Below are 17,096 nucleotides of genomic sequence, written 5' to 3'. Positions count from 1 at the left end.
GAGATGACACACCTTTAATGCAGATCTTTTAAGGAGGACAGATGCACCCATAATCTTGGGCCACACCTTTTGGTGGCAGCCTACATCGTGTACCTGCTCTCGCTGGCTGGCAGGTCCATTCCTTCACTGGCATTAGAGCCTATTTCAGGATGCTGGGATCTACTGAAGACCAGCTGGGACATACAGCCTCCTGGACTGAACAACTACTGGATTCTTGGATTTCTGTGGTGTATGTTATATGTATGTGTTTTTAATATATCATTTATCCATTATGTATTATATTGATATTCATTCTATATATAAAATGAATGTTTCTCAAGAGAACCCTGGCTAATTCAAGGAAGGAAGGGATTATTTGGTTTACAGGGTAGATCATAGTAGGAAACTAAGGCAGGAACTGAAGTGGAGACCGTGGAGGAGTGCTGCTTCCTGGCTTGCTCCTGCTGGCTTGCTAGCTTATACAACCCAGGCCCACCTGCTCAGGGACAGCACTACCCACAGTGGGCTGGGCCCTCCCACACCAACCAGCAATCTAGAAACTTCTCACAGACCAGTGTGGTGGAAGCAGTTTGAAATTTCCTCTTCTCGGGTATGTCTAGGTTTGTGTCAAATTGATAAATCCTAAATAAAGTGTTCCAGGGTCTCATTCCATGCATGTGTGCATGTCCACCTCTGCACAGACAGTCTGTGAACTGAACCTAAGGCCTGACACATGCTCAGCACATGCTCCGCCACCACCACTATATCCCCAGTCAATCACTTCATGTCTTTGACCTGCTCGAGCAGCCTGCCCTTCACAGCATCAAGACCCCCATCCTGCCCTCTCTGCTTCCTGGCAGCTGTTCTCTGAGCAGCTCTTGTAATGGTAAAAGTAAAATGCTGCAGGTTCCCGAGTGGCTGCAGTGGGCAGCGGGCCATGAGACCATGCCACAGGCCCCCAACCTGGGGCAGGCAGGGGTTCCTGAGAGCAGCCAGTCCCAGGCAGGGACAGCACACAAGACCACACCACAGATCTCCGAAGGCTGCTGGATCCAGGCAGGGAACCATGCAGGAGGGTGAGAGACAGATAGGCAGCCATGCAGAGTGAGGTTGGATATTTATTTAGTAGGTTATGAAAGGGAGAAGAGCACACACACACAAGCCTTGGCAGATAGGGAGGGGCGTGGCTTGTCTCTTAAAGGGACAGAACAGATCATTACAGCTCTTCCTCAGCCCTTCCTGCCTCCCAATAGGTCCGGAAACCAGAGACATCCAACCACAGAGCAAAACCTACAAAACTGAGAGCCCAAATAAAACTTCCCTCTGTTTAAGTTTCCTTAGGCATTTAATCAAAATGATGGCTGAGCCAGTTCTGCCTACCCCTTTTTTTTCTCCTGCTTTTTTAAATTACTTTCATCTTTAATGTAATCTGAGACACAAGAATTGGACTAATAAATTCCCATGTATCTCTTGTGCTTTGATAATTATCAATATTTTGCTAGTCTCACGTGTATCTCCCAATCACCCAAACCTTTTTGTAGACCGGGCTGATCTCAAACTCACAAAGATCCGCCTGCCTCTGCCTCCCGAATGCTGGGATTAAAGGTGTGCACCACCATCACCCGGCAGGGATAGGCTGTTTTAAAAGTAAATCCTGTCAGAAGGAAGGGCAAGTGAGACAGGACTACAAGTTCAAAGCCAGCCTGGGCAATTTAATGAGGCAGTGCCTCAAAAATAACTAAAAAAACAAACATGTCAGGAGGACAGCTGGTTTGGGGGACAAGGACTTGTAATACAGCACTTAGGAAGCAGAAGCAGGAGGACTGGAAGTTCAAAGCCAGACTGCTATGTCATAAGGTTGAAGCCAGCCAGAGCTACATGAGACCCTATCTTTAAAGGGGGGAGAGGTACACTGAAGCCATGAGGACACACTTACCCAGCATGTGCAAGGCTCTAGATTCAATCTCTAGTACCACGGTAAACAGACCCCGAGTGGATCATTTCTCACACCTTCCTGTAAGCATCTCTAACAGGTAAAGAATATTTATTTATTTGCCACATGGTCTCCAACACAGTCGATGGGTAATATCTAGAAAATGTCTGTAATTCCAACACTCAGGTGGAGGCAGTAGGATGAGGAGCTCAGGGCCAGCCTATGCTATATGAAACCCTGCCTCAAAAGTACTATAAATCTATAAGGAATGAGTAATAGCTGAGCATGATGAGCCCCACCTGTAATCACAGTTCCTGGGAAGTAGCGGCAGGTAGACAAGATCAAAACCAGCCTGGGCTACATAAGGGACCCTCACTCAACAAAAGAAAAATAGCTCAAAGTTTACAAATGAGTACTATCACCCAGTAGTTTTTGCTCTTCCTGTTCCTGTGAGCAACCTGGGGTGACTTGTGAAGCTGGTTCCCTCCTCTCTTGACCCAGAAAATCCTACAAATCCTTGCAAATTAAGAGGTTCGAATCTTCAGGTTCACTGTAAGAACACCCGTGAAACTGCCCCCGGCCACCAGGGACATGCGTATCTAAAAATCCACCAAGTGTCTCAAAGATGTCACTTTAAGCATTGTGTGCCCTTCTGGCGGTGCGGTGGTGGAGTCGGTAGGTGCTGAAAACAACAGTTGGGGCTAGGGGAATGGGGATTGGGAGTGAGAAGGAACAGGGCTGGGAAACTTTGGTTTTAAAATGCTGGGCTTAACAACAGCTGACTTTCTTAAAGGATCAGAGTTGCTGGATTAGTACTGTGGGGGAAGCTGAAATCTGAGAATGAGTTCAGGCTACTGTCAGGTTAGTGGATGAACAGCATGCCCTCGGAGATGAGGACAGCTGGCAGGGCACTGAATCAGCTCCCCAGCCTGCCCCAGCTTCCACCTGTTGTGCCTTTGTTTGCGTTGCCATGCCAGAGCAGCCAGCCAGAGTGACGATGTCAGCCCATGGTTCCCGGCATTGTCTACTCTGGGAGGCTTCTTTCCTGCCAGTCACACCTCCCCGCCTTCTCTGGTCCCTCTTACTTTGGAAGATTCCAGTGCACAGCTCTCTGCAGCTCCCAAAGGTGACGGTCTGCAGCCTTTTCAGCAGATATCCCAGTTGGAGGGAGTAGGGCTCACGCGGAAGGGCTGCTGTGTTCTTTTCCCCTCCAGAGGATAGGATATTATCCGAGCCTGGCTCTAAAGTCAGTCTTGTGACTTGGTAGTTGCTGTGTGACCTTTACCAAGTTCCTTTACCTTTCTGAGCATCTGCTTACAAGCACAGCGATGCCCAGAGCTGCTGGGAGACCGAAAGAACGGCGCAGGTAGGTGTGTGGCATGTTTGTCACCGACTAAGTGACGGCATCAGCAGTGTCCCCCACCCCCAAAGGTCTCCAGGGCGATGAGGACAGTTTCTAGACTGAGACCTTCCCAATGTGCACCTGCAGCCAGAGTTCCCCACTGGCTCCCGCCTCTGTGCCTCAGGTCTCCTCTTTCCCTCCAGCGGTCGGTTTTCATCTTGGCCTCAGGCCAAAGGGAGCAGAACGTCCTGTCTTTATCCGGAGTCTCAATCTTAGAAACCTCATGGGATCAAGCGCCCCACTCCAAAGAGGGCAGCAGTGCCGCGGAGGGGGCGGGGCAAACACGGCCTGAGGAGGGAGCCAGGCCTGCGCAGACTGCTCTGTCTGCTCAAGGGGTGGTTAACACTTTAAAAGGCCCACCAGAGAGTAGGGGAGATAGGTCAGTTGGTAAAGCGTATTCCACATAAACACAAGGACCTGACTTTGAGCTGTAGAAGCTATGTAAACATCCAGGCATGGTAGCAGTTCTCCTAGAATGTCCGCGCTGGGTCGGCGGAGCTAGGTGGATCCCTGGGGTTCACTGAGACTGAGAGATTCTGTCTCAAAAAAGAGTGAGTCTGGGACTAGAGATGGCTCTTAAAGCATTGGCTGCCCCTGCAAGAGGACCTGGATTCAATTTCCAGCACCCACATGGCAGCGCTCGAGCCTTTATAATTCCTGTTCCAGGGTATCTTCTGCCCTCTTCTGGCTTCAGAGGGCACTAGGCACGTGTATGATGCACAGACATACACACAGGCAAAATATGCATAATAAATAAAATCAAGGAGTATTGGACAGTGCTGGTGCATGCTTTTAATCCTAGCACTTGGGAAGCAGAGTCAGGTGGATCTGTGAGTCTGAGGCCAACCTAATCCACAGAACAAATTCAAGGACAGTCAGGGCTACACAGAAGAAACCGTGTCTTGAAAAACCAAGTAAACAAATAAATAAAAACAAAAACAAGGTGAATACCTAAGACTGACCTTTGGCATTTACATGTACGCTTGCATGCACACACACATATACAGACACTCACACAAACACACACACACACATACACAACCCTGTTCCACAGAGATTCACTGGGCAGGCAGTAGGAGAAAAGCCAGAAGCCCTCAGCTACCCTCCCACCCTCAGGACTGCCTACCGTCCCACATAGCCTTCCCACAGTGTTCCCCCAAAGGAAATGAGGAGGAATTAAGGAAAGGGAGTAGATCTGGATGCCCCCCCCCCACAAAAAAAAAGGCCAATTACCTGCTATATAGAGAACCAAGATCTAGATAGCATCAGGCAAGACTAGAACAGCTGTCTCCATCTGACAGCAAAGAGGCTGGGTGCTGGGATTAAAGGCGTGCGCCACTACCGCCCAGCAAAAGAAGAACTGTTTTCTTTTGTCCTCTTTCTTCTCTCTCTCTCTCTCTCTCTCTCTCTCTCTCTCTGTGTGTGTGTGTGTGTGTGTGTGTGTGTGTGTGTGTGTGTGTTTTCCTTTCTTTTTAATCATGTAGTGAATATTCCTTGAGCACGGAGACTGGAGAAACTGCTGGGTTTGGAACCCAGGGCTGTGACTTGTTGCAGCATCTGCTCTGCCACTAAAGCCACAACCCAAGCTTTTCATTGTTTGTTTGTTTTTTTGGTTGGTTTTTGGGTGTTTTGAGACAAGATCTGTATAACTCTGACTGACCTGGCACTTGATATGTAGACCAGGTTAGCCTCAAATTCATAGAGATCCACCTACCTCTGCCTCCCTAGCTCTGTACTTAAAAAATCGTAACTATTAAAAAATGTTTATGACTGCATTTGTTTATTGAGGGCATGTTCATGCCACAGAACTCATGTGGCAGCCAGAGGACGACTTTTGGGACCTAGTTCGGTTTGTCTTAGAATCAAACTAAGTCATCAGAGAAGCACATTTATGTGCTGAACCATCTGCTGGCCTTCCTTTTTCTTTTTAAAAATGGTATCCATCATTTTTCTAATTGCAAAAAAAGTACATAGTGTGTGGAATATTGGTGAATAGAAAAGCAAAATTAAATGAAGAGTCATACTCATTACTACTTAGCATCTACAGGATGGATGGATGGATGGATGGATGGATGAATATTGACCCAAATCAGATCATCCAGGATCTATCGTCAAGGACCCAGAGCCTCCACAAATTGGAATGTTCAACATAGTACTGTGTCCAAAAGGGAAAATGGGGCTGGAGAGATGGCTCAGAGGTTAAGAGCATTGCCTGCTCTTCCAAAGGTCCTGAGTTCAATTCCCAGCAACCACATGGTGGCTCACAACCATCCGTAATGGGGTCTGGTGCCCTCTTCTGGCCTGCAGGCAAACACGCAGACAGAATATTGTATACATAATAAATAAAATACTTTTTTTAAAAAAAGGGAAAATGACTTCTAAGCCACCTGACTGATTACCTGTCAGTCAGCAGGGGAATATGGAGAATGACTGAATATCAGTGTGCCCAGCCAGGTGGTAGTGATGCACACCTTTAATCCAAGGTCTCTTAATTTTCAGAAATTTTTTTCTAATTAGAACAATATTAGGGAGGCAGAGGCAAGCGGATCTCTGTGAATTCAAGGACAGCCTGATCTACAGAGTGAGTTTCAAGACTGTCAGGGCAACACAGAGAAACCCTGTCTCAAAACAAAAACAAAAACAAACAACAACAACAACAAAAAAAGAATAGGGGGAGAAGAGGATAAAGTGCATTGGGATTGTGTTAAAATTTCCACACAGATACTGTAGGGCAAACTGAACTAGAAAATAGTATACACAGTGTAATTTCATTCTATTAAAATGCATGCTAAGATAGATGATTGACAGATGATAGATAGATAGATAGATAGATAGATAGATAGATAGATAGATAGATGGATAGATTTTTGTAGCCTGGTTATCCTGGAACTGACTATGTAGATCATGCTGGACTCAAATACACAGGGATTCAGTTACCTCTGCCCCTCCCAAGTGCTTGGATTAAAGGTAATCACCACCACAACTGTCCTTAAAAAACTTGAGAAAGGGCCTCTCTGTATCCCAGGCTGGCCTTGAACTTGCTATGTAGCCCAGGCTAGCCTCAAACTGATTATCTTCTTGCTGCTGTTTCTTCTTCTTCTTCTTCTTCTTCTTCTTCTTCTTCTTCTTCTTCTTCCTTCTCCTTTCTTCTCCCTCTCTCTCTCCCTCTCCTTCTTCTTCCTCCTAAGTGCTGAGATTGCAAATATGCACCACCACTCCTGTCCATATAGGATCTCTCTCCTCTCTCTCTCTCTCTCTCTCTCTCTCTCTCTCTCTCTCTCTCTGTGTGTGTGTGTGTGTGTATGTGTGTGTGTGTGTGTTGAGACAGGGTCTCAGTGGTGTGGCTCAGGCTGGCCTTGAACTGATAATATAGCAAGGATGAGGCTGAACTTCTGGTCCTCCTACCTCAATCTCCCAAGTGCTGGGAGCATTTGTCTTTGTAAGCAAAGGAAACTGTGGTAAAGACTGTGAATACATTGGGGTGTGTGGGGGAGGTGGGGGAGGGAGAGAACCCAGGCAAGACAACAGTTCTTTGAGGGGGGGGATGTTTCTTTGTTGTTTAAATGAAGACAATCAGTCCATACTGCTTTTACAGTTTACATGACCAACATTTTAGTGAATAACAATCCCCAGGAAATGTCTCCTCAGCATTTCTCATGACCACAGACATTCTTGTATGGCTTTTCCTGAGTGAATTCCATGGAATAGTGGCCATTTGCAGGCCTGGGATAGAGATCAATGGTACAGAGTTTGACTCACATTCACGAGGCCCTGAGTTCAATTCCCAGCATTGAGGGAGGAAAAAAGAAAATGGTCATGAGTATTAGGAATTATGCCCAGAAGGACTTGGAGCACTTGGTAGTGTCTCTGAGACCCAAACACGTGCAGAGCCCCAGCTCAAACCATGTCTCTGCTCAAACCATGTCTCTGCTAGATTGCCACATATTACCTTGTGGGATGCAAGGTCAGGCCTTTTCCATTTCTTCTGCTAGTGCAAGAGGTAATATAAACAAGATACCACAGATAAACAAGGTATCTGTGGTAGTTTGAATAAGAACAGCTCCTATAGGCTCATATATTTGCCTGCCTAGTTACCAGAGAGTGACACTATTTGAAAGAATTAGAAGGATTAGGAGGTGTGGTCTTGTTGGAGGAAGTGTGTCATTTGGGTTGGGCTTTGAGGTTTCAAAAGCCTATGCCAAGCCCAGAGTCTCTCTCTTTGCCTACGGATCAGGATGTAGCTACCTTTCAGCTACTGCTCTGCTGCGTGCCAGGGTGCTGCCATGCTCCCTGCCATGATGATAAGAGATTAAATCTTTGAGACAATGCTTTCTTTATAATAGTTGCCTTGGTCATTAGTGTCTCTTTACAGCAACAGAACAGTGACTAAGACAGTACAGTGGCCAACCACAAAGGCTGGAAAACATCTACACATCAGCTGAGCACGTGCTGTGAGTCGTCACAGCAAAGACAAGAATGAAGCGGATCTAGGCAAGCTGACTCAGCCAGTAAAGAAGCTTGCCCCCATCCTAAGACCTGAGCTCTTTTCCCAGGACCCATATGGCAGGAGAAATCTGACTCCACAGATGTGGTATGGTATGCAGGAGCCCCCGTTACTCCCCCATACATACATACATACACACACATACACACACTAAAAAAAAAATTTAAAGAAAGGAAGGAAGAAGTAGATCTAGGGGCAACTACTTAGAAAATATATCAGCGAATACTGTAAAATTATGGGGGGAAGAGCAAGCTATAAGAGCAATTATAAAGTGTAGACTCGTTTTTATTTAATACGCCCCAGGAAAGACCTGGAAGATATGCCAGGCTGTAGGTAGGATCTACCTATGCCTGTAGGAATCCTGAGGAAATGGGCTGTTTTAGGAGATTATGCAAATAAGGCTGGCTCTATAGGGGAGGGACGCTGCAGGGTTTCCCACAGGGTTCTGACACCACGTCAGCTGCGCACTGTGTGAGAGAGGGGCAGTGAGGAACAGTGGGCAGAGTCCAACCCCAAGGGAAAGGGTTAAGCATCCCGCGCTCCTGTGGGCGGGATCGGCGATGAGATCGGCAGCGCTGGGCTCTGCTGGCCAAGCCTGAGCATCACCGAGGATGCGGCGCACGGAGAGGCTGCAGGGACGCGCGCAAGGTGAACGTGGGGCTGCGGGTGCAGCGCGCAGGTGAGGAGCTGGCCGAGGGAGGGGGTGATGGCGGGACCCAGGAAAGCGAGGAGCAAGGCCTACAGCCCCCTTCGCGGGCGTGGGCGGTCAGGCCTGCACGGTACCTACCCCCTACCCGGGACACTGCGGGAAGGCGTGGAGCCAGGGGGAGCGGAGCTGGAGGAGGAGGAAGAGAGGTAACCCGAGATGGACCAGCTCCTGCAGACTGTCCTGCGGAGGCCCTCACCCTGCTTCCCCTCCCCCCACCTTTCTCACCTAGTCTCTGCGGCTGATTGCTCTCACCTCCCCTCAGACCTCTCCAGTCATGGGACCCCAAGACTGGGCGATCTCCTGCCTGGACAGCAGGTGCCCACATCTCTTGCATCGGGGGTGGTAGGCAGATGGCATGTTATTCACTGAAGGCCCAGCTCAGCCATCTCCTCCTCTGCAAAGCCTACAGAGCTCCTGTGCAAGATGAGCCCTCTGTGCTTCGGTATCTCTAGTACGTGTGCTCGCTGGCTGTGCGACCTTGGGCAAGTTGCTCAACCTCTCTGACTCTTGGTTGCCCCTTTCTTTTCCTGTCTAATGAGTCCTCGCTCCTTGTATGGGAAGTAATGTATGGGTACCTAGGTTTATAACAGGAGCCTAACTGAGCAAACTCAACACAGGGCGTTATTATCCACCTACACCCCTCTCAGGGGGCGCCAAGTCTTTCCTTAGCACACCTTAATCCCAGCCTTAGAACTGAGGATTTTATGGGTCCCCAGCCGACAGCCAGGGTCATGAACAAAACCTGGGTCTTAATACATGTTTGAGAGAGACCTTATCAAGGTTTAATTAAAGGCAGTCTGTAAAGCTGGAGCTGGACTAAAGAAATCCGTGAATCCCCTGAAACTGCCCTCGCCTTCCGATGCCCTGGAGAGCTCCTGGGAAAGGTATCTGGAGTTACCAGTTGGCTTCTCCAAGTGTCTGAGCCACCGAAGGTGGCTGTATCCAAGAGGAAAAGAACACAGCACCTACCCCCTAACACAGCTGGCCCTCAGCTGGCTGGCCACTGCTGGTACCTCCTGCCTCCTTGGCCTACTTAAGGATGGACTCAGGAACAGGGACCTTGAAGGACTATCCACCTGGGCAGGGCCTGTACAGGGGCAAGAGGTGTGAAATGAAAGAGACAGGAGCCCCACGCCAGTGGCAAACAGGAGACATTATACAAGGGGTGTTGTTTCTGGGGTAGGGAGAGCCAGGCACAGGGTGTCTATGCTGATGCAAGCTACCTTTTTGACTTCCCTGGGCACACTGACCTCTTTCTCTAAAAAAACAAACAAACAAACTTCTCAGACCTCATCATGTCCAAGCTCCCCAATCCTTGTGATGATCTTCAAAGGCCTTTGAAGCCCAGCCCCTGCCTGCTGACCACCAACCACCTAGCCAGATAATATGTCCTGAGCTCACTGAGCTGACCCCTGCTCTACAGTCTTTGCATGTGCTGTTCCCTCTGTCAAATGCTTTTCCTTCAGATAAAAAATGCTTGGCTCTATCATCTTACCATTTAGCTTAAGTGTCACCTCAGAGAGGTGCCTGGCACCCCCTGTGGAGACTCTATAATCTAATCCCGTATTATTTCCTTCAAAGTTAAACTTTATTTATTTTAGAGAGTCTCACTATGTAGCAGGCCTGCAACTTGCAGTGTAGACCAGGCTGACTTTGAACTCACAGAGATCCTCCTGTCTCTGCCTCAAGAGCTAAACTTTAACATTTTTTAAAATTATGTGTATCGAAGCCGGACGCTGGTGGCGCACACCTTTAATCCCAGCACTCGGGAGGCAGAGGCAGGCGAATCTCTGTGAGTTCGAGGCCAGCCTGGTCTACAAAGGGAGTTCCAGGACAGGCTCCAAAGCTACAGAGAAACCCTGTCTCGAAAAACCAAAAAAAAAAAAAAAAAAAAAAACCAGAGAACCCCTATCTCGAAAAAAAAAAAAATTATGTGTATCGAGTGTGTCTGTGCACACACGCGCGTGTGCACATGTGCATGTGTGTGTGTGTGTGTGCATGGATGCATATGTGGAGGTCAGAAAACAACCCAAGGGAACCAGTTTTCTCTTTCCACCATGTGGGTCCTGATCAAGGATCGAACCCTGATCATCAGACTTCGCAGCAAGCCCTTAACTTTAAAAGCATTTCTTGTTCATCTTATCTAGAATGGTCTTTCCACACTGGGGAGGGAGCAGTCTCTTCAATCTTGTTCAGTTTTATCCCCAGTTTATTTGTTGTACTAGTGAAGGGTATAGCAGAAGGAAGCTGTCTAGACAAAGGTTAAGGAGATACCACAAAGTTCCTACTGTGGGTCTGAGCCTCGTGTGTCTCATTATTTATGCTTCATATAAATTCCCTTGAGGTAGACACTCTTGTTAGCTTCATTTACACAGTGCTAGAGAAGCAAAGTAGCTCCCCCAGGAGACACAATGCCAGTATTCCAACTCAGGTCCTTCCTCAAATGCAGAGCACATTCCTCTTTCTCTTTTTTAAAATGTATTTGTTAAAAAGGCGAAAGATTTATACGATCTGAAGAGAAACCAGAGTATTAAAAAATGTATTTGTTTACTATGTATGCACTGTTTTGTCTCTGTCTATGTCTGCACTACAGGCTAGAAAAGGGCACCATATTTCATTATAGATGTTTGTGAGACTCATGTGATTACTGGGAATTGAACCCTTGGAAGAGCAACCAGTGCTCTTAACCACTGAGTCATCTCTCCAGCACACCCCCCCCTTTTATTGTTTATTTATTTATTTGTTTATTTATTTATTCTTTTTTTTTTTTTTGGTTTTTCGAGACAGGGTTTCTCTGTGGTTTTGGAGCCTGTCCTGGAACTAGCTCTTGTAGACCAGGCTGGCCTCGAACTCACAGAGATCTGCCTGCCTCTGCCTCCCGAGTGCTGGGATTAAAGGCGTGCGCCACCACCGCCCGGCCTGTTTATTTATTCTTATTTATTGGTTTTTCAAGACAGGATTTCTTTCTGCAACAATCCTGGCTGTCCTGGAACTCATTTTGTAGACCAGCCTGGCCTCGAACTCAGAGAGAGTTCCTCTGCCTCTGCCTCCTGAGTGTTGGGATTAAATGTGTGCATCACCACCGCCCAGCTTCCTCTTTGTCTCTTATCACAGTTGGACCCTAACAAAACTAATTTCAGGGCAGGCAAGAAGGCTCAGCAGGTAAAGAGGCTTTCTGGGTCACATGTGTTTGATACCTGGGACCCATGTGGAAGGAGAGAACTGACTCCCACAAATTGTCTTGCTATCCACATACTTGCAGATATCCCCCATAACTAAATGCATATGTAATTTAAAAAGATTAAAACCTGATTTCAGGGGACTGGAGAGATGGCTTAGCCTGTCAGAGCCCAGCACTGAGGTAATGGCTCACAGATTACTCCAACGCAGCTCCAGGCAATTCAACAGTCTTCTCTGGCTTTCACAGACGCTGCACTTAATATATATACAACCATCCCCATCAAATTATATATAGATACATATAGACATATAGACATAATTTAAAGAAATATTCAAAAGGCTAGACCTGGTGGCACACACCTTTAATCCCAGCACTCAGAAGGCAGAGGCAGGTAGAGCTCTGTGAGTTCAAGGCCAAACTGGTCTACATAGTGAGTTCCAGGCCAACCAGGACTGCATAGGCACTGTCATTTCATCAGGGGAAGGAGATGGCACTCCATGCTGAGGGAGCAGAGCCCTGAGTGTCAGGACAGCCCACTGAATGCAGGACGGTGACTGAGCCACCTGGCATGGCCACAGCCTAGGAAGGCCAGGAATAGAACTTGTCTTCTCTTCTAAGAGCAGTGGGGAGTCAGAAGGTTTTGAGAGCAAAACAAGTGCTGTGAGCAGAGACTCGGTAAGCATGGATGACGCTGTTGCCTATGCTTCTCTTATTTCCCACCAGTCCCTTGAGGAATCCATGGGACCCCTCAACCCTCACACCCCATCTCTCTTTGATTTACCTCTTCTCTCTTCCCTTTTGTAGGCTTATCCAGTGAGCTCTAGAAGTCAAGGGCTCTACACTCAGGCGTCGAGTTAAACCATGGCCCCTAGCTCCCGAGGCTCTGCATGTCATCTCCTTCTGCTCTCCCTGTTGCCATGCCTGGGGGCTGGCCCTGCCTTGGCCAGAGGCCTTCCCAGGCCACTTGACAATTCAGAACCCCACTTGATCCCATCAGAGCCACAGACCTTTGACCTCTTCTGGGAGAAGCTGAGAAATGAGAGTTCCTGGCACAGTGGTATCCCCCAGGCCCCTGCTGATGGCCCCGAGAGGCCTGCAGACTCTCCCCTAGGACCAGCCCTGCGTGGACCCAAAGGAGCCCCTGGGGGCCAGGGTGAAAGACTCCTAATAACGGATGATCTCCAGCTGGTCCGGGGGCTTACCTCCCAAGGCTGGACAGGACCTCCTGACTCACAGGAGCTTCTGGAGCCAGAAGCACCTGCCCCCCACCCAGCGGGAGCACCCCATCTCACTTTCATTGCTACAACTCCCAGCCCTCAACTCAGGATAGCCACACTTTCCACTGCCCCGCAGAAGCCTGAAGGCCCAGCAGGACAGCAGCCAGCTAGGAATGAGGATCTAATGGCCCAAACCAAGACCCCCTTCCCACAGGCTTTCCCCTGGGACTACCAGGACTCTCCCCACACTCCGGTACCTGAGACAGATGTTAGGAGGAGGATAGTGCTGGGAAAGCAGGGTGGGCATGAAGAGGATCTCCAGGAGGCTGTCCAGGGCCCCCTACTCACCCAGCAGGATCCAGTAGCCTCTGAGGTTGGCTTACCCCCACTTGAGGTAGCATCCACTCAAGAGCCTGGAGCCCAGGGAGACCTGGCATTGACCAGAAGCCTTCCTCTTCCTGAGGAGCTGCCAGCTGAGCCCCCCCAAAAGGGAGCTGGGGATGCCTGGGAAGTCAGCTCTCTGGGACCCCAACCTGAGCAGACTGACCTCGTTGGTGGACAAGACTCCTCAGCACCCCAGTCCATACCACCTTCAACCTCAGACACTTCTGATGAGCAGCTAAGAGTAGGTAGGTACCACCATGAGGGGGCTGAGTGGGGTCGTGAGGAGCGATGGTCCCAGACAGCTAGGTGTAACTCTGGGTGTCATTCCCTCCTTCTGACAAGTTAGGGTGATGGTGCCTTCCTCCTGAGGGACTGGCTTCGGAGGAATGCTTGAGAGTCAGACAAGGTGGTGACTATTCTTGCCGTTTCAGCCATAGCCTCGATGAACGGAGCAGATCCCATCTCCCCACAGCGAGTGAGAGGAGCCATGGAGGCTCCAGGAACCCCCAAGTCCTTCATCCCTGATCTCCCGAACTCTGCTCAAACTGCAAATGGAACAGAGAGCCCCTCGAGGGCCCTGCAGCCAGGTGAGGCCATGGCTAGGGGTGAGGGGAGAGTTACCAAGAACATGTGCTTAGTGATGGGGCGGAGGGCCCGGGGCTAAGTGGAGAAAAGCACCTGCTTACAGGCATTGGCTAGGACCGTCTCTGAGTGGCTGAGAAAAATCAACCAGAGTTCACTGGGAACTCCGGGAGCAGACACTGGCTCTGCTGAACTAGAGTGCTCTTCTGTGCAACACGGACGTAGCTTGTGCAGTCAGCCTCCATCCCACCTGGAACCCCAGCACCCCGGATGCTGAGACAAGAGCATCACAAGTTCGAGATCTGCCTGAACTACGTACTGAGTTCAAGGGTCATAGAGACTGTTTCAAAATCAAAAAATGCCAAGGGCTTGGAGATGCAGCTTAGCGGTAGAGTTATTGCCTGGCATAGGAAAGGTCTTGGGTTCAATTCCCAGCACCGCCCACCCCACACCCACCCCCCCCCCCACAAAAGGGGAAGAAAGGGAGTTTATGTCTGTCTTGTCTTTGCTAGCCAGTGGGAACCAAACTAGACATTGTGCCTTAGTCTTGACCCAATGACTGTGGCAGGTGCTATATTATCTTCATTTGACAGCTGTCCTTGGAAAATTAATCTACTAACTACAGTTTTGAATATGGAAAAATCAAAAGCACTTTGTGTGTTTGGGATTCTGTTGTTGTTGTTTCCTATTTGTTTGTTTGTTTGAGATGGGGGTCTCAAGTAGCCTAGACTGTCCTTGAACTCACTATGTAGCTGAAGATTGCTTTAAAGTCTTGATTGCCCCTGCCTCCTATAGCAGTCATGAGCCCCCACAGCCCGCTCTCAACAGCACTTCCCGGGGAACCCTTTTAATATTGTTATTATTGCAGATGAAGCCGAGGAATGGCCGGGTCGCCCACAAAGCCACCCTCCAGCACCCCCTGTCCAGGCCCCCTCGACATCTCGGCGAGGCCTTGTTAGAGTCACCACACAGAGAGCTCTGGGCCAACCACCCCCTCCGGAGCCCTCAACCAGCTCCATGGCTCCAGCCCCAGCTTCTAGCCCCCCAGCCAATGCCACTGCACCTCCCCTGCGTTGGGGACCCCTGCGGCGGGTGCTGAGTTTTTCCTGGGAGCTTCATGTCTATGGGGTAGGGGTGCTTTTCCTGCTTCCAGCATTGTTGGCATTGGTTACACTGGCAGCTGCTCTAGCGGGACCCCGATTGGCACTAGTGGCTGCCGTGCTGGTGTTGGTGGCTTCAGGGCTGCGATCTACCTACATGCTCACCGATCCTTACGGCTCTCAGGCACGGCTGGGAGTACGTGCTGGCCTGGTGCTATACAACCTGCCCTTCCCCTTGCTACTCACTGCACTGGCAGCGCTCACTCTGCTAGGCCTGGGTGCTGGGCTGCCACAGCCTCTACAGAAGCCGCTTCTGCTGGGAGCCGTGGCACCGGTGCATGCCGCAGGTTTGCTGGCCACAGACCTGTTCTCTACCAGGCCTGTGCTCAACCTCCTGATGCAAGGCTTATCTTGTGCCTGGGGCGCATCTGTCGCTCTGGGCACACTCTGCCTGTGCCGTCGCCGCCTGCTAGAAGGCCCCCGGGGCTGGGATGCCAGTCCAGGCCCACGGCTGCTGGCTGTGGCGGGCTCGCTGGGGCTGCTGGCCAGTGGTCTGCAGTTAGCAGCCTCTCTCTGGCTGTACCCAGGGCCTGGCCGGGAGGGTCGCTTCTCCTGGGCCTGGTGGGGTGTGCACTTCTGGTTACGCCTACTGGAGCTGACCTGGGCCCTAGCCCTGGCTCTGGCCGCCCTGGCCGCCACGCGTCCCAGGCCGCCCACGGAACACGCTTGCTGGGCTAAGCTGCTACGCCTGGCCTGTCCCGCTCCCACGGGCAAGAGCGAGGTGCCCGAGAGACCAAATAATTGCTATGCGGGTCCCAGTGGCCTGGCCACAGGCGGCCTGGACATCAGCAAAAGCCTCATTCGGAATGCTGCGGAAGGTGGACTTCCCGCCACGCCTGGTTCTGGACCCTGGGGTTCGGCTGCATCGCTGGGTCGCGGTCGCCTGAATGGCCCCGGGGTGTCCCGCGGCAGTGTAGGGCCTGCGCCGTCGCTGAGCGAGTTGGATCTGCGGCCACCCTCGCCCATTAATTTGAGCCGCAGCATCGACGCCGCGCTCTTCCGGGAGCACCTGGTCCGAGACAGTGTGTTCCACCGCTGTGGCCTCCGTGGCCTGGCCTCGCCGCCGTCAGGGGGTGCCTTGCGACCCCGCCGCGGCAGCCAGCCTGACGCTGAGCTCGACGGTGCGGGCGCCTCCCAGCTCCGAGGCCGCTGCCGCTCACTCAGTGAGGTGTGCTTGCGCAAGTCGCTCCCGCAGCATGTGGTGGACCCGCCCGGCAGCGCGGCGGCCGCGGGGACTTCGGGCAGCTCCCTGGACAGCTTCTCCAAGGGCTCGCTCAAGATCAGCTGGAACCCGTGGCGTCACGGGCTGTCATCCGTGGACAGCCTGCCCCTCGATGAGCTGCCCAGCACGGTGCAGCTGCTGCCAGCTCCTACCCCAGACCCCATTCCTGCCCGGGCCGGGGAGCCCCAGAGTGAGGGCCAACAGCGTTGCAAGACCAGCGAATCTCGCAGCGCCTCCAGTGACACCATAGAGCTCTGACTGCCAGGGAGGACCTGGACCCTCCCCTCAATGTCCACATGAAGTCGCCGAGCTAAGACAGTGGAGCATTTGAAAAACTGGCCTTCTGGGACCTCTACCTGACTGCAGCTCCTGGAGACAGAAAGACTTGAATTCACCAGACTCGGGTTTTTTGTTGTTGTTGCTTTTTTAATATTTCTATTCTTTTTTTTTCCAGCACATATTTTGCACAGAGGCCGTGAGTTACACGGAATACAGGGTGGACGTGCATGGTTTGATCATGGGGAATAGGGACCGGGTACTCCTGATCCCCAGTGTGGAGAGATAGATGCATCTCACTTGTCCAGACTGACTGTCCTCTTTGTGCCAAAGAAATAAACCCTTCCGATTAGGCTCATGCCTCCCGCTGGTCAAGTCAGGATCCTACACCCTTACAGGAGAGACAGGAAGCCCTGACCCACAGGAACCAAGAGCCTTCCTGAGGAAGGTTGCCTCTGGCTCTGGCAGGCACAACCTCCACTGCCTCACTAAAATCTGTCTACGGTGCAGCCCCACCTCCTGTAATCGGCACTTTAGGAGAAAGCCA

The 17,096-nt window shown here is 50.6% G+C and overlaps 1 protein-coding gene across 4 annotated transcripts; it reads left to right on the top strand.

Moving 5' to 3' along the window:
- The first annotated feature begins 8,276 nt into the window (after nucleotides 1-8,276).
- Nucleotides 8,277-16,903, top strand: Prrt3 (proline rich transmembrane protein 3). Of its 4 annotated transcripts, none has more exons than XM_041635068.1 (4): nucleotides 8,277-8,497; nucleotides 12,513-13,554; nucleotides 13,741-13,896; nucleotides 14,760-16,903. In XM_041635068.1, exons 2-4 carry the CDS (start codon nucleotides 12,570-12,572, stop codon nucleotides 16,529-16,531), a joined length of 2,913 nt encoding a protein of 970 aa, XP_041491002.1. In that variant the 5' UTR covers nucleotides 8,277-8,497; nucleotides 12,513-12,569; the 3' UTR covers nucleotides 16,532-16,903. The 4 variants fall into 4 exon arrangements, with proteins under 4 accessions (XP_041491002.1, XP_041491013.1, XP_041491028.1 ...); XM_041635079.1 differs by lacking the exon at nucleotides 8,277-8,497 and adding an exon at nucleotides 8,550-8,673; XM_041635094.1 differs by lacking the exon at nucleotides 8,277-8,497 and adding an exon at nucleotides 8,728-8,978.
- Nucleotides 16,904-17,096: the final 193 nt, after the last annotated feature.

The sequence above is a fragment of the Microtus oregoni genome, unplaced genomic scaffold (assembly GCF_018167655.1).
Source record: "Microtus oregoni isolate MIOR12 unplaced genomic scaffold, Mior012 000002F_ref0000024, whole genome shotgun sequence".
NCBI lineage: Eukaryota > Metazoa > Chordata > Mammalia > Rodentia > Cricetidae > Microtus > Microtus oregoni.
The sequence above is the reverse complement of the archived record's forward strand: the minus strand, read 5'-3'. Positions and strand labels throughout refer to the sequence as shown.